General features: G+C 29.4%; 4 protein-coding genes across 4 annotated transcripts; 3 read left to right on the forward strand and 1 right to left on the reverse strand.

The window, feature by feature from the left end:
* Positions 1-457: 457 nt before the first annotated feature.
* On the forward strand, positions 458-11,011 carry LOC113796915 (uncharacterized). Its single transcript, XM_075823875.1, is given in 14 exon segments — positions 458-1,207; positions 1,210-1,278; positions 2,072-2,362; positions 3,784-3,972; positions 3,974-4,096; positions 4,273-4,392; positions 4,800-4,933; positions 6,097-6,121; positions 6,123-6,245; positions 8,586-8,876; positions 8,976-9,095; positions 9,166-9,239; positions 9,312-9,562; positions 9,631-11,011. Coding segments are annotated over 14 exon segments (3,144 nt in total). The 5' UTR covers positions 458-580; the 3' UTR covers positions 10,338-11,011.
* Positions 11,012-12,850: 1,839 nt separating this feature from the next.
* On the forward strand, positions 12,851-13,533 carry LOC113796896 (SUMO-conjugating enzyme UBC9-B-like). Its single transcript, XM_027347190.2, has 2 exons — positions 12,851-13,041; positions 13,110-13,533. The coding sequence occupies exons 1-2, from the start codon at positions 12,976-12,978 to the stop codon at positions 13,521-13,523; spliced, it is 480 nt and encodes a 159-aa protein (XP_027202991.1). The 5' UTR covers positions 12,851-12,975; the 3' UTR covers positions 13,524-13,533.
* Positions 13,534-15,530: 1,997 nt separating this feature from the next.
* Positions 15,531-20,634, reverse strand: LOC113796874 (uncharacterized). The gene is given in 6 exon segments (XM_027347167.2): positions 15,531-16,091; positions 16,172-16,629; positions 16,631-17,825; positions 17,900-18,039; positions 18,153-18,322; positions 19,200-20,634. Coding segments are annotated over 6 exon segments (3,945 nt in total). The 3' UTR covers positions 15,531-15,544.
* Positions 20,635-20,745: 111 nt separating this feature from the next.
* Positions 20,746-25,270, forward strand: LOC113796987 (acidic phospholipase A2 PA4-like; the record flags this gene model as incomplete). Its single annotated transcript, XM_027347294.2, has 2 exons — positions 20,746-20,803; positions 24,466-25,270. A coding segment is annotated over exon 2 (582 nt), but the record flags the coding sequence as incomplete, so codon positions are not given.
* Positions 25,271-25,345: the final 75 nt, after the last annotated feature.

A 25,345-nucleotide genomic window follows, 5' to 3' on the forward strand; every position in this document is an offset into this window, starting at 1 on the left:
ACAACAACAACAACAACAATAATGATTCGATTGAAGAAAAAAATGAAAATATTTTCCAAAATTTAGTTACAAATGATAATCATCATCATCATCATCACGATGATAATGGTGATCAGTATAATGGTGATGTTGATGATCATTTGAAATTGTCTTCCAACCTACCACTACCACAACTATTACGATCATCATCATCATCCGGTTTATCAAAAGGGTAAGTTTATTTAATCATTATTACCCAGAAAAAAAATATTACCACTACCCCTAATTTTGTTCCAAAAAAAAAAAATAATAAAATAACTGTATAAACACTGATGACCTCGGTGTAAAAATAAAAAAACACTGATAATAACCGGCTGTTTTGTTGTTTTCTTTGTTTTTTTCACGAATTCCCGGAATTACAGAAATATCTTATCCGATACTATTGATGATGACGATATTGATATCGAAAATATTGATGACATTGATGACAATATTGATGATGATAATAATAATCAGCAACAACCAAAACTAGATTCTTCAATAAAAAGATTGCAGCAACAACAACAACAACAACGACGAAACCTAAATAATAACGATTATAATGATGATGCGTATGATTGATGATGAATATTATTATGATGATAATATTGATGGTATTGATGGTGATAAATATAACGATAAACAGCAGCAAAATAAATATTTTGATGATTTAACAGATGATGATGTTTATGGTGATGCCATTGATGATAATGTTGGTGATGATGATAATAATGTATTTATGCTCGATATGTATCGATCAATAGTGCCTCATTTTGATATTTTAAATTTGGTTCCAATCGATACAATCGATAATGGTAAAATCTCTACAAATATAAATAATGGTCGTTCGACAATCAATCAACCGACATTATCATCATCATCATCAACAACAACGAAGAATCGATGGAATATAGTTGGTAATATTACGTTTGATCGTGCAAATATCAATACTATTATCTATATTGGTTCGGAACAAACAAAATTACCAAATTATATTGTTTATGCTGAAAATATGAATCAACAACAACGACAACAAAAACAACAACCATCACAACAACAACAACAGAATATTATTGTTGATAATCATGATGATAGTGGTGGCGGTAATAATGGTGGTGTTAATGGTGGCAAAGGTGGTGGTGGTGGTGGTGGTGGAAAACCACGTTTTCGTGTTGTTACAAATATTGCACCCCACCATTTGTTATTGAATCAACAAAATTAGATAATAATACTTGTCTGATTGGTGATTTTTGCCTTAAAGTAAGTTCAAAAGTTTTGTTTTTTTTTCGTTTGTTTACATTTTTCATATTGATCGATTGATTAAGAAAATCAAACAAACAAACAAAAAATCTTTTCAAAAATCAAAATTCAATTAATTGATCAATTTTCATCAGAGAATTTTTCTTCTTGAAATGTGAAAAAAAGTATTCTGTTTTCTGCTTCTAGTGATGACAGATATTATTATATTTGCCTAGGGCTTAGATTACTGATAGTAGAGAAAATTTCTGACAATAAAATGGAACAGAAAGTTTTTTTCTTCCGTTTTTTTTTGTTTGTTTAATTAATGAAACTTTTAATAAAATTGTCGCTTTCTTTCTTTAAAAAAAGAAAAAATTTCCGGAAAGAATTTTTTCATTTTAAAATTCTAAAGACAGAATTACGAGAATAGAATTTTCAATTGTTTTTTTTTTTTTTGTTTCGCTCTGTCCAATTGTTTGTAATGATGAAGAGAGAGAGAGAGAGAGAGAGAGAGAGAGAGAGAGAGAGAGAGAGAGAGAGAGAGAGAGAGAGAGAGAGAGAGAGAGAGAGAGAGAGAGAGAGAGAAACGTAAAAACCAGATGCTAATTTAATACCACAAAAACAACAACAACAATTGTCTCTAGAGAGATTAAAGTGAAGTTGAGAGAGAATGATCAATTTGACAAACAACAACAACAACAACCTCATTGAATTTTTGAAAAAAAAAGTTTTCGAGAAATTTTCCAGAAATTCTTTTCCACATCGCTTTTTTTAATATTGAATTTTTTCCTTTCCTTCCTTTTTTTTGCAATAGGTTTCAACAAATGTTCGTGATGATTTAATATCAATATTTACTGATTTTCGTTCACAACGACGACAATTTGAAGGACAACAATATTATGTTAATTGTTGTGCCGGTATTGCAATCGATCTACTAAATGCAGTTGCAAGAGATTTACATTTTGATTATGATCTTTATTTGGTTGCTGATGGTTTATTTGGTATTCGAAAAGATGGTAAATGGGATGGTGTTACTGCTGATCTAGTTAATGATGTTGCACATTTAAGTTTTACTGCATTCAGTACAACTAGTTCACGTGTACAGGTATGGATGCAATATTTTTTTTTTGTTGCAGAAAAAAAGGGTTAATTAGGCTTTCTTCAATCTCTTTGCCTAATGATTTATTCCTTTTCTTCTGCAATTTTTCTTTTTGATTTTTCTTTTCTCCCTGATTACTGGATTCAATAACAAGTTTTTTTTATACATCATTAAATTTCATCCAAAAAAACACTGAAGATTTTCTGATGATGAAACATCAATTTATTGTTTGATTTTTTGTTTTGTTTTTTGCTCATTATATGGATGCAATGAAATTAACAACAACAACAACAACAACAAAGAAAAAGTCATTTGATAGTCAGTATGTATTTCCATCATCCACCATAGAACAAACGAATCAAAATTCAAGTTTTATTGAAAAAAAAATGATGCTAAGGATGATGATATAATTATGATGAATTTCAGTTATTCCTTTCTTAGGATATTCTATTCTTGTTACACACGCACATTTGAATACACTTTATTCTTGCATACAAAAAAACAAACGACAGCAACCAAACTGAAAATAAAATAATCTCCACATCTATATTTCATTTGTAGTTTCGCAAAATATATATATCTTCTTCTACCAAAAAAAAGTAAAATCATTCATATTACACAATCATTTTTTACATTGAATAATGATGATGATGATTATAATCTTGAAATTTGATTCCTATAAATAGAACATATACATATAACACAACGCACACACACAAAGCACAGACACTCACTTATGCAATAGATCTATTTATTTTGAATATAAAAAAAAAAGATTTTTCATTAAATCGAAACCAATCAGGCAAGCAGGCAGGCAGGCAGGCAATAGAAAACAAATAGGCAGGCAGGCAAATAGGCAATTCGTATTTGTTTTTATTTGTTTTTTGTTTTTCAATGATAGAAAAGAACACAATCCGTTTTTGGAACCCGATTTTTGATTACCGAATCTAATTAACTTTTTGTTTTGTTTTGTTTTGTTTTGTTTTGTTTTGTTTTCGGTTTCGGTTTTTTTCTCCTGATATGATTGTTTTTTGTCCCGGCCAAAAAAGAGAAAAAACCAATCATATCATCAATGAAAATAGAATTTTTTTTTTTCAATTTTCAAATCAAAAAACACCGAAAAACATTTTGTTTCATTTCATTGAATTCTAATGACAGATGTGAATTACAAGTAGCGAAAACAAAATGTTTTTTTTTGGTCCAGAAAAAAGTTTCCAGGGAAAAGTTTCCAGAAAACCAAATGAATGTTAATTGAAACAAATTTTTTTTTTTTCACCAGACACAATTCGTGATTTATATTAATTGTTTTTCATTTTCGGCTGCTCTTCATTTTCATTTTCTCTAGTTTTTCTGTTTTGCTTTTCCCTGATCGTCCATTCATTTTGTTTTTTCTGTTTTTGTTTTTTCTGTTTTTCTAATCGATCTAGGCAATCGATTATTCGGTACCATTTTTTTATTCCGGTGTATCATGTTTATCATCAGTTAGTTCATATTCGGATGTACGTTTATTAGCATTCCTGATACCATTCAGTTATGAATTATGGGCTGCAATATTTGCATCATTAGTTGCAACAGCAATTGCTGCTGCAATTTATGAATGGTTTTCACCATTCGGCCTTAAATCCATGGGGTCGACAACGTACGAAAAATTTTTCATTAGCATCAGCATTATGGGTTATGTGTTCATTATTATTTAGTCATCTTGTTGCATTTAAAGCACCTAAATCATGGCCAAATAAAGTAAGTTTTTTTCTATAGAAATTTTCTTTCTTTCCGGGAACATTTTCGTCATTATTAATTTCTTTTTCCTTTCTTTTGTTTTCTTTTGTTTGTTTACCTTTCTTTTGTTTGTTTACCTTCTTTTCCACCTTTACTTTACTTTACTTTATTCGGTTTGTTGTTTGTTTTCCTTTTAGGTTTTAATCAATGTTTGGGGTGCATTCAGTGTTATATTTTTAGCTACCTATACTGCTAATATTGCTGCACATTTTGCCGGTTTCCTTCTGCCAGAAGTTAATGATTTTCATGATAGTAGTGTAAGTATACATGTATACTCTCTATATATTCATCTTATTATTATTAACCCTACACTACTCTCTCTCGATGATGCTCTAAATAAAAAAGTGCCAAAATATTTAGTTTTTTTGTAGAATCCAAGTAGCATTCTATTATAATGCATTAATTTTATTTTCCTTGGGTTAATATTTTAATTGATGTTTTTAATGACTTATAATAACTAATTATAATTATAAATATAATTGATGATTAACCCTTCCCCCCTCCTTCCACCAGAAACAAAAAAAAATCCATATTCCATGTTGTTGTTTGGTTGACAATATACATTATGCACTTAGGAATTTTTATGATGTTGCGAATGTTTTTCATGTGTTTGATGTTTGTTTTTTCCTTTCCTGTCTTTTTCCTTTTCCCTATTCATTTATAGTTAATGCAACAACGTACTGGTACAGCAAGATCATCAGCATCTGAAGGTTATTTAATGGAAAAATATACTGATTTATGGCATCATATACAACGTTATAAAGTTGATAGTTTTGATGCTGGTTTGGAAAGTTTACGGTAAAGTTTTTTTTGATTTGATTTTCTTCAATTTTCCCAGAAAATTTACACCCAAAATTAAATCAAAGTGATTTATCAATGATGATTGTTTTTGCTTTTCTTTTCAAAACTGTTATTATTCGATTAACAACAATAAAACAATCATCGAAATGGTCGAAATAGTCGAAATAGTCGAATTAAGAAACAGAAAAGAATCCAATGATTTTATCATTAAATATTACTTTATCTAAATGATTCTCAATATCAAAAAAACAACAAAACAAAAATACAATTATGTTTCTTCAAGTGAAAATCTTTTTTTGTTTGAGGAACGAAAAACCAATGAAAGTGGAAGAAAGAGCGAAGGAGAGTGAGACATTGTCCGAATTCCGGAGAATAGAATATCATTGTTGAAAAAGGGGAAAAAAATTGTCCAAATTCCATTCGCAAAACACAAGAATTTTGATTGATTATACATTGAACATTGAAGAATGAATCGGATTGTTTTGTGGAAGAAAAATTAGAAATTAGAAATCAAGAATGAAATCAAGAATGAAAACTGTTCCAAAGTCACATTTCACCAGAAAGTTTTTCGGAAATCCAAAACCAAAACCAAAAAAATAATAATCTTGTTAAGAAACAATAAATTTTCTTCGGATAACAACGATAACGACAAATTATTAACTGACCCCGAATGATTTTTTCATTTTCATTTATAATAAGTATATCTTAAATACAAGAAAGAAATTACCGAAAAACAAAAACACAGACCACAATCATTAAGTAAAGTAAAGCAAAGCAAGTAAGTCAGAAAAAAAATCGACCAAGCAGAAAGAAACTTCAAGTATCTTCTAAAATACCAACAACAACAACAACAACAATCATTTTTCATTTTTCCAGAAGGATATCCAAAAAAGAAAAAAAATCTTCCCGGAAAAGTCTTTCCGAAAATATTCTCTCCGCGGTTATTTTTTTCCAGTTTGTTTGGTTTTTCGGTGGATTAAAGTTATCAGATTCTATCATTAATTTTCCCAACAAAAAAAATAAAAAAAAAAATAAAAATAACACTGATGTATCATTATTTTCTTTGCCCTCTCTCGACCTTATTCATTTTCTTTTCCAACCAACCAATCATTATTTTCATCTTTTTTTCTGTTTTTTCTTGTTTCTGCTTTTTTTTCTAGAAATAATAAACTAGATGTATTGATTAGGTGATACAGCCATTCTAGATTATTATCGTGCAAATGATCCCGGATGTAATCTACGTTTATTAGGTGATTCTATATTTGATGATGCATATGCTATTGGTATGCAAAAAGGTTTTCCATTTCGTGTAAGTTATTAAAATTTTTTAATTACAAATTTTTTATTACAAACTTTTTACAAACTTTTTACAAATTTTATTAATTTTAATTTAATGTTTTCTGGATTATTATCGAAAATCTGAATAGTCATTTCACTTTTGGGTTTCTTTCTTCGCTTCTTTAGCGTTTTTCTTTTAGCGTTTCTTTTTCACTGATAAAGATCCCTGCATATAGTTGTTGCTGTTGTTTTTGCTATATGCGACTAGACTTGACTCGACTAAACTAAACATTGTCGGTTTGACCTAGTTTTTTTCCCATCAGCAATGTAGTGTAGTACAGTAGTGTTAAGTTGGGCGTTATTGGTTTCAGGATCAGAAAAAGAAAAACCAAAGTGAACATCGACAACAACATCCGATAGCATCTTGTTTGTTCATTTTCTCTCTCTGCTGCTGTTTTCAATTTACTGCATCCCTTTTTTGCATCCCTTTTTTTCGTTATCGTCGGGACAATACTGTCATCACATCATCATCGTTTCATTTCGTTAGTTTTGCTTTGGTTTTTGGTTTTTGGTTGCCTGCTTTATTTGATTTTTTTTTCCTTTCATCATAATCATCATCATCATCTGTTTCTGCATCTGAAAGCTTTTTTTTTTTTTGGTTTCCGATTCTGGATTCTATCACGATTCTTTCAGGATTCTCTTTTTTTTTTGTTGATAAAATGGATTCTGTATGTGTACCCTTTCAGTGTCTCTCTAGTCTATAGTTATTCTTGAGGGGGGTGAAAAAAGTAGCAAAATTTTATATCTGTTTTGAACAACATTTTGAAAATGAATTTTTCAAATTGATAATTTTTTTTTCGGGTTTTCTGGCTGAATCCCGGGCAAAATCGAAGGAAAAACCGAAGGAAAACCAATAGTGATGATGATGATGATGGAAAAAAGATGGTAAAACAAAAACGAAAACAACGAAAAATGAAAAATGAAACAAAAACAAAAACAACAAAAAACAACAAAATAAAAATTCAAACATGAAAAACAGAATCATCACTTTGATGATGATTATGATTATGATGATACATGCTGCGAACATTATTTTTAAAACATTGTATTTTTTTGATTCTTGAAACACAGAATCCAATAAAGAAGAAGAAGAAACAAAGTAGGAATATTCTTCTATAAAATTATTATGATTATATAATTCAAACAACAACAACAAGACAACAACAACAACAACACAACAACAACAAACGAAAACAACAACAAGGCATGATATTATTCCTTGCCTTTGGTTTTCGGGTTTTTCGGGTTTTTTACCGATTTCAAACCCGAAAAAAAACCAAATGACATGAATGTGATTTCAACCGAGTGAAATTGAATTTTTTTTTGTTTTTCCAAGTTTGAAAAATCCCAAAACAAAACAAAGAAAAAATTTATTCATTCATTTCGCATCATTTCGTTGTTGTTTGTTTTTGCCATTTTTTTGAAATTTGTTTTACTTAATGATTCGATGATTTATTGTTACTTGATTTTTTGGTTTCTTCATTCATTCATTCATTTTCTTCATTGGACAAATAAAATTCTTCATTTCTTAAATTCTGTTTTGGGGTTTCGGTTTTCATTTACCAAACAAAACAAAAAAAAAAAACAAATTGTGGTGATTGTTCATTTTTTCGGGAAATCTTTCCTCAATTTATTTTGTTTCGAGAGAAATTTTCCTTTTCACTTGGATCCTGGAACATTTTTTTTTGTTTCTTCTAAAATTAATGATGGATTTTTTTCTTCTTCCGAGGAAAGTTTCTTTTGAAAAAATCATATTTTTTTTCGTTGAAAAAATTATTTGCTGTTGTTGTTGTTTTTCAACCGAGAAAATTTTCGGGAAAAAAAATTCATTTTTGACTTTTTAATTTCATTTTTCATTTTCCAATGTGCATTGCCATTGTCACCATTATATAAGATGTTCTCTCTCTCTCTCTCTCTCTCTCTCTCTCTCTCTCTGCTGAAGACCCAGAAGAAGAAGAAAATGATGATTCCGGTTGACTTGTTCAAATTCTGTGAATTCTGTTTGTTTGTTTCTCTCTCTAGCTCTCTATACTGGCCTTGTTGGATTTTTTCATTTCTTTGCTGCTCTATTTATCATCCAGTTTTTCCGCATCTTCTTCAGTTTTCGTTTGTTGTTTTGTTTTGTTTCGTTGTTGTTGATTGTCATCGTTGTTTTTCATCAATCATTTTTCGCTTCTTCGCTTTCTTTCGTTATTATCATTTTTTCAAAATTATTTTTAAAGAAATTAAAAATCATTTTTTTTCACTTCTTTGAATTGAATTTTTGTATTTTTGTTTTGTTTCGTTTTTAACCCCTCTCTCCCACCTAAAGGAATCCATTTCAAATTTAATTCTTAAATATAATGAATATGGATTTTTGGATCAATTACATCGTAAATGGTATGGTCGTGTACATTGTTTAGAATCAACATCGTTATCCAAACCAGAACCATTAACCGTACGTGGTGTAGCCGGTGTTTTCCTTATGCTTTTTATCGGTATTTTGGTTGGAATCCTAATATTATTGGCCGAACATTTTACATTTAAATATCTATTGCCCGGGTTTCGTAAAAAACCTAAAGATTGTTTTTGGAAAAGTCCAAATTTAATGTTTTTTTCACAGGTAAAGTTTATAATTGACGCCATAATCGATGGTTACCTTTTGATCTGATATTTACCTTTTTTCTGTTCCCTATGTTTCTTTCCCGTGTTAAAACTATAGAAACTATATCGTTTTATTAATACAGTTGAATTAGTATCACCACATCATTCGGCAAAAGAAATTATTACAAATCTACGTGAAGGACAAATTGCTAGTTTATTTCAAAAAAGTGTTAAAAGGGTATATTTTCGTAAAGTTTTCTTTCAATTTGAATAATCTAAATCCGGGAAAAATTTCCTTCCCCAAACAGAAAGCAAAAGAAGAAGCCCGAAGACGAAAAAGTAAATCACAATTTTTCGAAATGATACAAGAAGTTCGTAAAGTGTAAGTATATAATTTGTTGGGAAACAAACTTTCCGGGAACTATTCTTTTCATTTTTTTTTCTTCTCCAAAAGCGTCCATCTACAACAAACCGAACGTAGTATGCAAAAAGATGATGCTGATGTTGATATTGATGATGATGATGATGATGCGGATGGTGATGATGATTTATTATCCGATCTAATGATCGATGAAGAAGCAGCATTAAATACAAATGTTAATATGCGTGTAACACGACCATCATTTTCATTATCATTATTATCAACTACAACGGATAATTCAATCGATATGGATCAAAATCGTATTTCATCAATTCGTTTTCGAGGTTAGTTATCGTTTTCCTGGAAACTTTCCCATTGAAACTCTCCCATTTTTTCCCTCTATGAAAAACAGAGCCGAATGACCATCAACTGGACCAGCAAACCTCAAATATTGTTGGTGAACGTAAAAGTAATTTGAAAAGTTCATTAGAATTGGAACATCCATTGTTTCGTTGTCGTCGTCGCCATCAACAACATCGACGTCATCGTCGTCGATCAAATCAAAGTAATCAATCGTTAAAAGATGATGAAAAACCAATTGAAACAGCAACCAGATTACGAAGACAAAAATTGCTACAAAGCAAACAAACAAGTCAATCATTTAGTTTGGAAAATATTTATTTTGAAGGACTGTTATCCGAAGGTATTTGTGATCCGGAACAAAAACGACAATATTCCCGTAAACGACGGATATTATCATTTGAAGATTTACCTGCAATAAAAAAAGAATTAAGTGAATCATCACAAGAAGGTGAATTCAGTGGTAGCGGTGGTTATTCAATGATTGAATCCGAACAATACCGTCATTACACGACCAAATCATTATCATCGAAAAAACCAACAAGGAAAACAAAATTGAAAAATTTGCCATCAACATCCACAGCAGCAGCAATGATCGATCATTCATCAATCGAACGGTTATCGAAAAATGAAATTATAAACCTATGGAATTCATCGGAAAAACAACTGTTAAATCGTTTAACAGTAACGATTCAGAAAAATCATATTTTAGAAGAAAAATTACAATTATTACAACAAATGTTAAAAAAACCACCTTGATTTTTTATTCATAATGAAATAATATTTGAATCAAACAAACAAACAATCGATTGTATCGATGATCAAAAAAATTTTTCACACACACACGCCCATCACTTATTCACACACCTTCCTTTCTAAACTATGTTTTAAAAATTTCAAAAATATTTTGATGTGTGTGTGATGTGTGTGCGTGTTAATCTTTATTGTTCATCGTAAATCGTATTGTATGTTGTGTGTGTGTGTGTGCGTTTATGTAATGGAATCAAAAAATTTTTTTTCTGAAATTCTGTTATTCTGTTATTCTGTGTTCATCGATTCCGTTTTGTTTTTGAACAAAAAAAAACAAAACAAAAATGGAATTTGATAGAACCAAACGATCGACACACACACATCAACACAAAATATTGTCATTTTTTTTGTTCTTTTTCTTTTTTTCTCTTCATTTTTTATTCATTGATGTGTGTGCGTTTGATGTGTGTGTGTGTTTGGGATGCCAGAATATTCTTCGATGAAAAAAAAATGTCATCATCATTGTCGTCGTTGTCAAATGATTGTCATAATTCTCTCTCTCTCTCTCTCTTCTTTTTATTACACACAAACACAAACCGACAGACAAACAAATGTGGCAATATAAAAAAAATTTTCAATTTTTTTTTTGATCGCTTTTGGCATTTTTTTTCTCCTGTTAGCTGGTTGGATACAAAATATTATTCTTTTCTGCTTCTGCTTTTTTTTTGTTTTGTTTATTCGATTCCTAAAACATTTTTATGAAACACGTACATTTATAAACAGCTGTTTTTCTTTTTCTATTTATTATTATTATTATTATTATTATTATTATTTGGTAATTTCATTTTGATAAACATAACATACAAAATATAACCAAAAATAGATTCAAATGGATATTTATTATTAGGATTCTGTATTTGATTGTGGTAGCTAGAAACTAACGGCAACCACAACAACAACAACAATCAAAATGATTTTAAATGCAAACCAATGATGATCATCATCATAATGATCGTTTTTCTTTTTCTTTTTTTATTGTCATAAGGAAAATTCTTGAAAAATTTTTTTCAACACACAAACTTCTATTTATTTCTAATACACACACACACACACACATTGCGCCGAATGAGATCTGAAAAAAAAATCAAAAACGTAAAAAAAAAAAAAATTCAAAGAAAAAAAGACTAGACTAGATTAGATATATTCAGGTGTTCAGTAGAGTTGTTTATGATATTCGTAGATTGTTTTTTTCATTTCGGAATTTTTCATTAAAATTTGATTCTTGCATAAAAGAATCGATTTGCTAATCAATCAATTGAATATAGCCATTTTCAATATGAAAATGACAATGACTTGATGATGATGATGATGTTTAACTAACTATCGATCGATCGATCGATCGATCACAATGATAATTATGATGATGATGATGACAATGGCTCCCAAAATAACCAACCAAAAACGAATAAAAAACAAGAATCGTATTTTTAGATGAATTGAATGTAAAAGTGTTAATCATGTTTACTACATTCTCACTGTGATCATTGATCAAAGTTTTTTTTTTAAAAAAAAGGTAAAATTTCTAAAAATAACAAAAAAATTACAACATTTTTAGATTGATTAGATACGGAGTTATAACTTAGGGTTAATATAAAACTTGACTTAATTGGATTAGTTTTTCTTTCTTTCTTTTCTCTCTCCAATCAATCAATCAATCAAAAAATTTTCATTTCAAAGAAAAAAACTAAACTAAACTTTCTCTGCTTTCTTTCCGGCTATTTGCACACACACACGACACACACTTATCTATCTATCTATCTATCTATTTTTATTGCTGAAACACTTACCAAATACAAACACCATAAAAGATTTTTAAAAAAAATTGGATTCCTCACTAACTTATTGTTGTTGTTGTTGTTGATTGATTTTTAATTATTTTGTTTTTATCTTTCTTTTCCTTTTTCTTTTCCTGATTTATAATCAAATTACAAACAAAAAATTAATATTACAAAAATTCATCTTTAGAATCTGTATTATAAATTATAATGATAATATGATTATGAAGCTTTTGCTCTCTCTTTTCAAAATATACTTAACACTTTCACACACACTTAACACTTTATGCCTCATGTTAATCACTGGAAAAAAAACATTGTTTCAACAACAAACAAACAAAAAACCGTTTTTAAGATGAACTTATAAGAAACCAAAGAACCAAAACAAACAAATTCAAATTCAATTAATGGCGGATTCTCGAAAGAATCATTGAATTTCATTTCATTTTGTTCAAATTTTTTTTCTTCATTTTATTTTCTTCTTCGTTTTTGCTTTTTTGCTTTCGTTTTCTCTGTTGAAAAAAATTATTGTTATCAAATAAATAAAAAATTTTAAATTTTAAAAAATGTTTTTCGGATTTTTGATTTTTCATCGATGATGAGAAACTTTTCTGGAAAATTCATTTGAATTTTCAAAAAAAAATTGAAAGAAATTTTCCCGTAAACAAAGAATTTCGAATTTTGCTTGAGCGTTTGTGTGTGTGATGTGCGCTTGGTTGTTTTGTGTTGATTTTCTCGTGTCTTTTCGTTGATGGTTCTGTTTAAATCCGGTTATTGTGGTAATTATCTTTGAACAACAACAACAGAAAACTATGGATGAATTAGCAATGACAAGATTATCCGAAGAACGAAAATCATGGCGTAAAAATCATCCATATGTAAATATTGTTGATGAATTCGTAATGAAATTTGTTAATTTCCATTTGTTTTTTTTTCAATCAAATAGGGTTTCGAAGCTAAACCAGTTAAAAATCCGGATGGAACATTCAATTTATTAATATGGGATTGTTCAATACCTGGAAAATCTGGTACACCATGGGAAAATGGACAATTTAAATTAAAAATTCATTTTAATAATGGTTATCCATTACAACCGCCTGTTTGTCAATTTGATCCACCAATATTTCATCCAAATATATGGAAAGATGGTAAAGTTTGTTTATCGATATTAAATCCAGAAAATGGTTGGCGTCCATCATTAACCATAAGAGAAATATTAATCGGTATTCAAGATTTATTAGATGATCCAAATATTAATGATGCAGCAAATTTATTTGCATATGAAACATATGTTAATGATAAACAAGCTTATACACAACAGATTATTGAACAAGCAGAAAAATTTAAAGTTACCTATTGATTAACCTCCACTTTTTGTTTTTTTTGTTTTGTTTTGTTTATTGTCTATATTTTTGTCCAGATTCAGTATTTATAATATTTTTGAAAATTTTTGTTGTAAAAATTTTTCATGTGATTCTATTGAATTGTTGTTTTTGGTTCCAAAAGATGGCAGCACTGAAAAAAATAAATTATTGTAACGCCATCTTTTGTTTCAAAAAAACAAAAAATCGATATACATTCGAAAAGTATCTATTTTTTTTTTTCATTATTCATTCCCAAAAAAATTCTCAAATAAAATTTTGTAAAAAAAATTTACTTTACAAATTTGTAAAGTATAATTTCTCATTTTATAATATATTTTATTTTATTGGATATTTCTCTTTTCATATTAATAATTTTTTTTGTTAAAAAAGAATATCAAAGATAAAAAATCAAATAAATCAAAAATGATCCTACTCTTGGATGTAAAACACATGTAAAATGTTTTTTTGATGAAACGAAAAACTTATTTCTATTTTGTTTAAAGTAAGTTGGTCCATTTTGATATGACTGAATTGATAATCGGAGATTATATCCCAAATTTTTTAAGGTTAACGAATTCATTACAAATGATAATGAATTCGTCTTTCTCGTTTAATAATTTCAGATATCATCAAGTATTTTCCACATTTTGTTTTAACGAATTGGTTTCGATGTTGAAACTTTTCACTTTTCAACCAATTATATCCATGCTATTCTCTACGTGAAAAGCCGAATTAACCATTAATGGTCCATATAATCGAACGACTTCCGGCAGATGATGGATTACATGAACATTGTAACGATACATGTCCGTTGGGTATAGCTTGTTAAATTCAAACATAAATTTGTCAATGGATAATTTACATTTTTGGATCTCTTCTTCTTTTATCATCGATTTGGTCAGATTGGAAATAATAATATTCGAAAACAAAGCAAAAAAAACTTTGAATTCATTTTCCGGGATTACACCAATAATAAAGCATAATTAATCCATAATACAGGATGTTCTCATAATCGGTCGGTCCTTCAATTTATGCTCAATGTTATGCTGAATCTTCTCAAAATTTGGGAAGGAAATTTGATTTGATTGAAACCCATATTTATCATTTGGATTTGTTGGTTATTGAGTTTGATATTTCCTTTTATCTTTCCCAACCACGAACATCCAAAATAGCCATTGTGTTGGACTTGGTATTTAAAACTTTGGCCTTAGCTGGCGCATCACATATTGCGCGCAAAGAAGTTTGACTGTAAATTTTTTCTCAATCCAACGATCGCCATCGAGAATAAATACATACTTCCAATGGATCATTTTCGATTTGAATTAGTTCATCAATTAATGGTTGGATCATTCAACAAGTAAAGAGAGATGATTCAACAGCGTCACCATGATATTGCTGATTCGAATGGCATTTCTTTTTTGCAAACTAATAGGCTCGATTTTTTTTTTATCAACTGGACCAATAATGCCACAACCACAATAATAATATTTTGATATGATTGGATCGTAAATTCTAGCGTTATCGTGGCATAACTCAATGGAAAAATCTGATTTTCAGCACAAAACGATTATTTACGACTCGCAGAATCGACAACACATTGATTAGTTAAATTGTGCTTAACAGGTTCGCTACCGGAGATTTGGAAAAACACATGCATAGAACTACAGCAAATAAACGACGCATATATGAGTCGCTGGTATACCGCTATAGCGAACGCGTTAAGTTGATTCAGGAACAATGATATAACGCCATCTTTTGTTTCAAAAACAAAAAACAAAAATCGATATACATTCGAAAAAATTGATATTTTTATTTTTTTTTTGATGAAATTCATTCCCAAAAATCTCAAATAAAAAAAGATTCAATAAACTCAATAAATCTTTACTTTACAAATTTGTAAAATATACTTTAGATAATATTAGTTAAAAAATATTATTATTTATATAAATTAAAAAAAGTAGAAAGTTTCAAAGCAAAATTTTGTCGTTTTGTTTGTTTGTTTGTTTTGGTTTTGGTTTCAACTATAACGTTTCCAATCATAAACATTTGTTTCGGTTGTTGATTTAATTTCTTCACGTTCTTCAATCGATTGAATTTGATTACGTCGACGTATTGATCCACTATATGCTAAATATGATTGTGATGGTTCTAAACTTAATGCATCTAAATCCGGTGAATATGGACGAAAATCATAATCATAAAGACGTTGTTTTATGGATGAATTTGTTGTGGTTGTATATGGATTTTCTAATCGTCTTGTTCCAAATACTGATGTTGATGGTGATGTTGGTGATATTGTACCCGATGGTCGTGATCGACGACCACTACCATATCGATGTATTGTTTTGAATGCAGGTTTTATTGGTGTAAAATCCGGTGAATAACATTCATAACGTTTTGGATCGGGTAACCAACGATTACCCGATAATGATGGTTGCTGATCATTATCATCATCCATAGGATAATCAGGTAATGGAACATAATGTCCACTACTAATACGATTACGTGAAAATGTTACATCTTCTTCTGTAACTGAACGTACTTCTTGTGCAGAAAATCCCGATCTAATATGCAAAAAAAATGGAAAACGAAAATCAATCAGAAAAAACCAGACAGAAAATCAAGGGTTAATCCATTATCATACCTATATGTATCCGAATATCTTGTTGTTGTGGTTGTTGTTGGCGGCCTTCTTTGATTCACTTCAGGCAATGATAATAAACGGAAAATTATTTCCCAAGTTGGTGGTTCAAATAATGGACCATACTTGGGATGTTTTTCAATACGTTCAACATATTCATCGATTGTTGTTGATTCACAAATTAATGTACGAAATATTTCATCAGTTAATATAATTTGTCGAAAACGATTCCTAGTTGGTAGCATAAAATATTCATCAATATTTGGTATTTGATCACGTGGTGGATTATTCAATACGCGAATTATTTCATCAATTTTTGTTGTTGTTGTTGTTTCGGATATCGATGTCGTTGTTGTCGTATGTTGTGGTAATGGCTTTCTTGGTATCGAACGTAAACGAACATCAAATCCAGTTAAACGTGATTTAGTTGTTTGTTCTTCTTCTTCAATCAATCTTTCCTTGTTGTTCATCATATTCTTCTTGTTCTTGTTCTTCATAATCAATTTCCAATGTTAAATTTGGCATTGAACGACCGATTTTCGTAGTTTGTTCATTTGTTTCTGTTTCAGTAATATTGGTTATATAAAAATCATCAATATTTTTAACCATAATTTTTGGTGGTTCCGTTGATGGTTTTGGTACTAAACGACGACGATGAACAGTATTATCCAAAAATTCATCTAAATCTCTTGAATGTGTTATATAATCATCATCAACCGTTGATTGTGTTAATGGTCTTGTGGTTGTTGCATTGATAATTGTTTCATTCAAATTATCAATAACTTCATCAATTTCATAAATATCTGAATGAAAATAATCATCTTGATCAGTGGTGGTTAATTGTGGCTGTTTTGTTGGTCCTCGTATACGATGTTGTTCAATATCATCAATAATATCCAATTCCTCGGCTGAATGTACATAAGTATCATCAATTTTTTCGGATTGCAATGATGGTTTTGCAGGACCAAAACGTCTTTGATTTGTAATTGTTTCATCAATTTCATTATCAATTTGTGGTGTAATCATTGTATCATCCAGATATTTTGTTAATAACGTTTTTTTCGGTGGTACAATAACACGATGTGTTATTATTTCATCAACAATTTCGGTTGTTGTTTTCGGTGTTACGAAATATTTTTCCGTTATTAATTTAGTTATACGTGGTTTTTTCGGTACGATTAAACGATCAACTTCATAATCAGTATCGATATCAGTTTCCGAACCATGCATAATGAAATGATCATCAAATTTCCGGGTATCGAATATTGGCATTGTTGGAACCATTAAATTTTGCTGTGTTTGAACAACATCGTTTTCGATAAAATCTTTATCCTGATAAAATATATCATCCATATAGGAAAGTTTAGCTTCCGGAATATATCCAAGGTTTTGAAATTGATAATCATCATGATGTATGATTGAACCTTCCGATATAATAGAATGTTCCTCTGATGATGATGGTGGAAAATATGGAATTTCAGCCGGTGGAACAAATTTTCGAATAACTTTTACTTTTCTTTTCTTTAAACAATAATAACCGATACCAATACCTAATAATAATAATGTTAAAAATAATAATGCCGAAACGATTAATAATAATTCAATTTCGGATAATTTTGCCGGTATGAATGGTATCATTGGTGGTGGTTGTTCTAATCTGGAAAGAAAAAAAAACGTAAACGTAAGCGAAAATTGAATGATTTGAGCGGAATTCGTGAATCAGAAACATACATTGGTGCAGCAATCAATGGTGGTGGTGGTGCTAATGGTGGTGGATAACGACAAACAATTGTTTTTATTTCATCTTCTTCCAATTCTAATGCACGATGAAATCTAAGTATAATATTGTTGATGAATATTCTTGGTGCTTCCTGTTTTGTTTTTCGGTAAAAAATAAAAGAAAAAGTATCGATTGATTATATCGATAGTATCGATTTCGAACATTTTGAAGGGAAGTGAGAGAGAGTGAGATGTGATTATTTACCTGTTTAGTACCGCAACCTTTTAATGGTAAACGCATTTCATAATAACGGCCACCATCACCATAAAATTTACATGGACTTGAACGATCATAATCAGCATAACCAATACCACGAAATGGTTCAGTAAAATTTATTTTTACAATCATTTCACCGCTTTCGCATGATAAATATGCTAAAAAACAAAAATGACAAACGAAAAAAAAGAAAAAAATGGTAAAAAGACAATTGAAATGAAACAAAACAAAACAAAACAAACATGACAAAAAAAGCAAACAAGCAAAACAAAACAACGAGAATAGGTCGTCATTTTCTCTCTCGCCTTCTCCATCTTCAATTTAATATCAATTTGAATTACAATCGATCATTTTGAAACAAAATGACACAGAGATCGATCAATCGATATCTATATTTAATTATATAAAATTGATTGATTGACAGGTAACAAATGATGAATTTGAATGAAATAGGATAAACTAACTAAATGTTGAATGAAAAATAGACATTTTTGTTGTTGTTGTTGCTGCTTCTCTCCATTGTTACAAAAATGTATATATTTGATCTTTAATTGCAAAAAAAAAAACAACAATGCTTAAACAAAAATGAAAAGAAAACATATTTTGAATTGAATAAATAATGTTTTGTTTTGTTTTTTTTTTTTTTGACGAAAAGGAAACTAACTAAATAAAAATCCTAACTATCCTTAATATTGTTCAATCAATCAATCAATGATCAATGAATGATCATCATTATCAATTTCATTCAACAACAACAACAACAAAAAAAAAATCATTCATTGTAATAGCATTGGATTACATCTTTTACTGCTGATGATGATAATGATGTTTATCATGATGATGATGAAAAATGAATGGGGAAAAAAACTTTTTACTAATTATTAAAAAATGAAGAGAGAGAGAGAGAGAGAGAGAAACAATTAATCGTTTATCATTTTTTGTAATTTAATCTTATTTAAAAATGATAAATGAAAGTTATTGAATGTTTTTTTGTTGTTGTTTTGTTTTGTTTTTTGATTGATTCATTAAACTTACCTCTTGTACGATTAGTAATAATTTCTGATTCTAATTGATCAGTTGCTGCTAAACGAACAACATTTTGTGCTTGTTTTTTCGCTTGTTCTTCATTTGCTTGTTCAGCATAAATTCTAGCTTTATTAATTGCTTCAACATCATTATCGACTATATTAACATTATTATCCAATGAATTTAATGATATAAATGCTGTTCCGGGTTGTTGTTGTTGTGATGATACTGTTGCTGATGAGGTTCGATTACCGTTGTTGTTGTTGAAAGTTCTTAATCGTTGTCCATTGATGGATTGACCACCACCACCACCACCAACTTGTGTTTGATTATTCAATCTTCCGATTGGAAAATGAATATTCGAACCCGAATGATGATTGATGGTAGCAGCCGTTTGATTGATCGGGTTAACTTGTTGTTGATAATTCGAATGTTGATTTAGTTGTTGTGTTGTACTATTTTGACGTACATTTGAGGGATAAGTCGATATAGCCGATGAATGATGATGATGATGATGATGAATTTGTGTTCGATTTGGTGAATCTAATCCCGAATGATGATAATTTGGATGTGATGATACACCACCACCACCAGGTTGATTACCACGAGCAAAATTATCAGTTACATCAACAATAGTACCATGATAATGATGACCAATATTTGAACCACCAATAACTGTATCATCTGGATTGATAATAGCAGCACGATGATAACTTTCTAAATCTGTACGACTTCCTTGATGTGCTGATGTAATTAAACGACGATGATGATCATCATCATTATTACTTAATGCTGATCGATTATAATGACTGATTATCGGTTGTTGATGATTTTGATGATCCTGGCCCGAACTAACTTCATAATGAATATTTTGTGGTCGTTGATGATTTGGATGATGGATAATCGATGGATTTCGATGATCAATATGATCAATTTGATTATGAAGTGGATGATGTTGACCACCATGTTGATGATTATTATCATGTATTCTTATTGTTGATGGTTGATTTTCTTCACCAAAACTTCGATCATTATCATCATTAACATTGATACGATCGCTATGAACATTTATGACTGAACCAGTTATTGGTCTGGTTTTAAAACGATTATTATTATTATTATTATGGATCACATTTGATGACGATGATGATGATGGAAATGTTAAAACATTTTGGCTATTTTGACCTCTACTGTTACTGTTACCACCAAATTGAAATATGGTACCATTTGGAAAACGTGGCCTATTATCTTTTGGAATATTTTGATGATGATGAAAATTTTGATTATCATTAACAACAACAACAGAATCAGTGGATATTTGACCACTAACAATAACGACTAGATTGATAATGATTGTGACCAGAATAATTAATGCAGCATTGAAATGGATTGATGTTGGCCGACATTTTGTACGAATTATATTTCGATACGTTTTCCTAATCATCTTTGCTGTTTTTGTATCATCACACACACACACACTATTGATTGATTTAATTGATGATCGATTGGCTGAAAAAATAAATATGGCAGATTTGATTATCGATTGATTATTGATTGAGGATCACATTTGGTCATTTTTTTTGTTTCTTGGAACGAAATTGAAAACAGCGTTGGTATGTTGAAATTTTATTACATTCTATTGATTGAAAAAAAACGTAAAAATACGAAGAAAATTTTAATTCAAAAGAAAAAAATTAGCTAAATGAAGAATGCGTGCGTGTATCGTCATCATCAACATCGTCGTAATGATGTTTTTATTGGATTTTTTGTGTATGATTGCAACAAAAGACAACAACAGAACTAGAGAAAAATTTGTAGAGAAAGAAAATTTACGAAAATCGTTCTTTTAAAAACGAATGTTTAATAGATTTTCGTTTCGCTTCGTTTTTTTCATCATTATTTAATTAAGAAACTTTGAATGTTTGAGAGCCACACACACACGCACACACACACAGACACAGTGCATTCAAGATCAACACGATGTTAACAAGGAAAACATGTAATACACCTTAGGAGAGAGAAGAAGAAGAAGAAGAGAAAGTTAAAAGGGAAAAAGAAAAAAGCCACCAAAATTAAAAAAAACACATTTTTGTTTAGGTGATTAGGCGATTAAGTGAATTTTGTGGTAGGAATAATCCTTGTTGTTGTTAAAGAATCCAAATTAAGGCATCAACAACAACAACAACAACATGGTTGTTATGATTGATAATGATTTTTTTTCGGGAATCCTACGCTTTTTGATTGTGGTTAAATGGATAGATTCATCGAAGAAGTTTATACTTCGATGATGTTTGACGATGATGGTTATTCATTCGTTGTCCAAAACAAACTCCTACGCAAACAAAGCAGAATGACTACGACAACGACGACCACGAAGATTTTCTTTAATTTTTTGGTCATAATTGACTACAACTAACTGACTACTGTAATGATTACCGCTACTACCACTTTCATTATCATTATCATCATCGACATCGACATCGACATCAACAACATTATCATCACCTTCATGCCAATCATTCGAATTTTTTTCTCTCTCTCTCTCGCTCACTCGCTCTCTCGAGCAATCTCACATGTATTCAATGTAATGAATTAAGAAATGTAATGAAAATGAATAATTTATGCATCATAGATTTTGTCATTGTTAATATTTGTTTTGTCTCGCTTGTTTTGTTTCGTTTCGTTACAAAGAACGGAAGAAACCTCGAAAGAATCTCTATCCTATATATGGCTAAAAAAATGAATGATAAAAGTTGATGATTATCATCATCAATTGAGAATGAATCATTTTTTGCTTCTCTACAGGTGGATATTACCTTGAAAATGTTTTTGTGAAAAAAAAAATTGAAATTTTTTTTTTGTTTTGAAAATCAAGTTAATTAAAGATTTTTGTTATGGAGAAGAACAAAGAAGAGAAACGAAGAACGAATGAAATCTATCCGCGGATACATTTTTTTTTAGGGATAAACGTTTAGGATGGAAAACCACTATTACGATGAAATAAATTTAATCACGATAATTGATACATCGATCGATCATCCATCATCATCATCGATATATTCGATTATTAATCGCAAAACTAATTGGATTTGATTTTTTTTCCGCACAAAAAACACATGTTTTTTTTTCTTTAGTCCGATTGATTGAATGATTCCGGGTTAATTATACAACAACAACAACAACAAATCATTAATTATGGTTATTATATAATTAGGAAAATTTCAATCAATCAATCAATCAATCATCGATCAACGTCAATCCAAAACGATCTATTTTCCAAAATTCCAAAGATGAATCATAATGGAAAAAAAATGGGAGAAAAAGAAGAAACACAATGCAAGGAGAGAGAGAGAGAGAGAGAGAGAGAAAGCCATGTTAAAAAAAATTATAATGACCTTTTTACAACTAAACATTTTCTCTTGTTACTTTTTTTTATAATTTAATAATAAAACCTATGTGTCATCATCATTACCATTACCATTATTATTATTATCATCATCATTATTGGAATTTGATAGTTTCGTAATCATTTCATCGTTTGTTTTGTTTTGCATTCTGGCAAAAAAATTGACAATGGAAATTGAGAAAAAGATGATGATTTTTTTTGGAGAAAAAAAATAATGATGATGATGATTACTATATATAAACATCTTCAGAACTGGAAAAATCTGAATTATTTTGGAGATTTAGATCAAGTTCACCGTAATGGAAGATCCTTGAAAATCATCATCAAAAGAACAGACAAAAATAGCCAAAATGAAGAAAGTTTTTTTCTTGTTTTTTGACCAAATTTGGTTAAAATGATGATGATCATCATCGAGGAATGTCAAACGAAAACAACGAAAACGAAAATCCAAAAACTTCAATTCTTCAATGAAAAAAGCGAATTTTAGTGAAGGTTGTTGTTTTGTTTTTTGTATCGAACCAACCTGAATAAGCAAAACCAAACAAAACATAAAAAAATCATATCATTGTGGTGGATGGATGGATGGTTTGGTGGATATAACCATATTTGTAACAGAAGATTTTTCCTTTGATGATTGAATCCAAATTTGAATTGAATTTCAATCGGAGAAACGAAAAAAGAGAAAAAAAATCATATCAATTTCCAAACCACCAACCAACCAACCAAAAATACTTGATGATTATCAGCATCGTCAAATTATCCAGCGATATAATTATCTTATCAAACATTTTTTTCTTTGATCTAGATCGAGCGGGAAAACTTTCTTTCTCGGTTTTCCATTTTTTCCGTAAATTTTTTCGTTCGGTTGATCAATGAAACACATTGATTATTAACTTGATACTTTTTTTTTCCGTCGTTGTTGTTGTTGTTGTTATCATTATCCGATCAATGAAGAAACTATTATCATCATCATCATTATGTAATCATCGATGATAATGATGATGATGATGATGATGATAATGATCATGTCCGATGACCAATCACTCAACAACAACAACAACAACAAAGAAAGAAAGAAAGGATAATTTCAGTGACCATCAAAAACAACAACAACAACAATAATCAAGATTAGCTGATTTTGATCTGGATTTAAGTTAAGAGAAAAGTGATTCAAGGAAATGAATTGAATCAATGACCATCAATGACCTTTGCTTTTCTGTTTTGCTTTCTGTTGTTTTTGTGAAAATCATTCATTCATTCTCTCTCTTGGTCTTGATGTTTGCTCGCTTTTTTCGTAGAATTTTTGGATTTTTTTTCACATTTTTGATACAGGGTGTTTTTTTTGGGAAATTTTCTGGAAAATTTCGATTCAATTTTCTCATTGATTTCGGAAAAATAATCAATGATGATAACCGGCGATTAACGAGGGAAAACAAAAAATGATGTGAACATTCACATCGGAAAAAAATACAGTTTGAAAAAAAATATTTTCAAAATCTGGAAATATTTCGAGCAAAAACAAACCGGAAAATTATTTTCGAAAAACTTTTGATTTTTGATTTTTCTAGAATTTTACGTAAATTCAAATTCGACTTTTATTTTCTATATTTACAAATTTTGTAATTTCAAGTTAAAAAAACTAAATCTCACCATTTTTTATAAAAATTACAAGTTTTACAATGAACAATTTGTTATAACGAAATTGAACTGAAAAATGATGGAAAAAAATTTAAAAATTTTATTTATCATAATTATAATTATAAAAATCGTTATAATTATAATTATAATTAAAATATCTAAACAACCATTATTAATGAAACCAATAATGTTGGATATATTGAATAGAATTGATAATAATAATAATACAAGTTTGAATAGAAATCGTTTGAAATCCATAACAACAACTGAATCAACAGCAACTGAATTTTCATATATAACTGGTTTTCGTTCGGAAAACATCCTAGCCATAATTGATACATATGAAACGGGTTATGTAACAAAAAATTGTACCTTGTTTAATGTTGAAAAATTTCAAGATCAAGAAAAACCAGAAGAATTAATTCGTAATCATCCTGCACTTTATGTTTATCAAATGAAATATATTGATTATAATTTACTATTATCGTTGATACGTCGGTCATGTACAATGAAATCGTTGGAGCAACAAAGTGTTAATGAAGTTGGTGAAAAAAGTAGCGATTTTGATGATGAGGATGACGACGAAATTTCATCAAATTTAGCATCAATATTGAAACAAATTGATAATCAAACAACATGGCATGCACCGAAAACATTGTGGTGTGGTACAGATTTAACCACCACCACCACCATTATGAATGATTATTGGAATTTGGGCCCGGCTAGATTTGTTGATATTTGTTGTCGTGAACATGAATATTGTTCAATCGTACTTAGACCAAATGAAAAACGATACAATTTATTTAATGAAAGTTTATTTAAAATGTATCTTTGTCAATGTGAACAATTTTTTTATGATTGTCTTAAACGTAGAATACGTTTGGGAAAAAATTACGGTGATGTAATTAGAAATGTTTATTTTAAACGATCAAATCTAAAATGTTTACAACCAATCGATTGTAATGCTGGTTGGATTTTCGATAATGAATGGCAATTGATAAATGATAAAGAAATTTTTCAAAAACCATGTAAAAATAATTTCAAAATAATTGATTTTAAATTATTAAATTGAATTTTGCAAATTTGTAATTTTGTAATTTTGTAATAAAAT

Source organism: Dermatophagoides pteronyssinus, unplaced genomic scaffold, assembly GCF_027571235.1.
Source record: "Dermatophagoides pteronyssinus isolate colony J.1.1.1.1 unplaced genomic scaffold, Derpt_VIB-CSIC_2022.12 sq0038, whole genome shotgun sequence".
Taxonomy (NCBI): Eukaryota; Metazoa; Arthropoda; class Arachnida; order Sarcoptiformes; family Pyroglyphidae; genus Dermatophagoides; species Dermatophagoides pteronyssinus.

Excerpts from the sequence above, each read along its gene's own strand:
- LOC113796896 (XM_027347190.2), top strand. The coding sequence starts at position 12,976 with ATGGATGAATTAGCAATGACAAGATTATCCGAAGAACGAAAATCATGG. Across the intron at positions 13,042-13,109 it reads GGCGTAAAAATCATCCATAT|GGTTTCGAAGCTAAACCAGT; the intron begins GTAAATATTGTT and ends TCAATCAAATAG.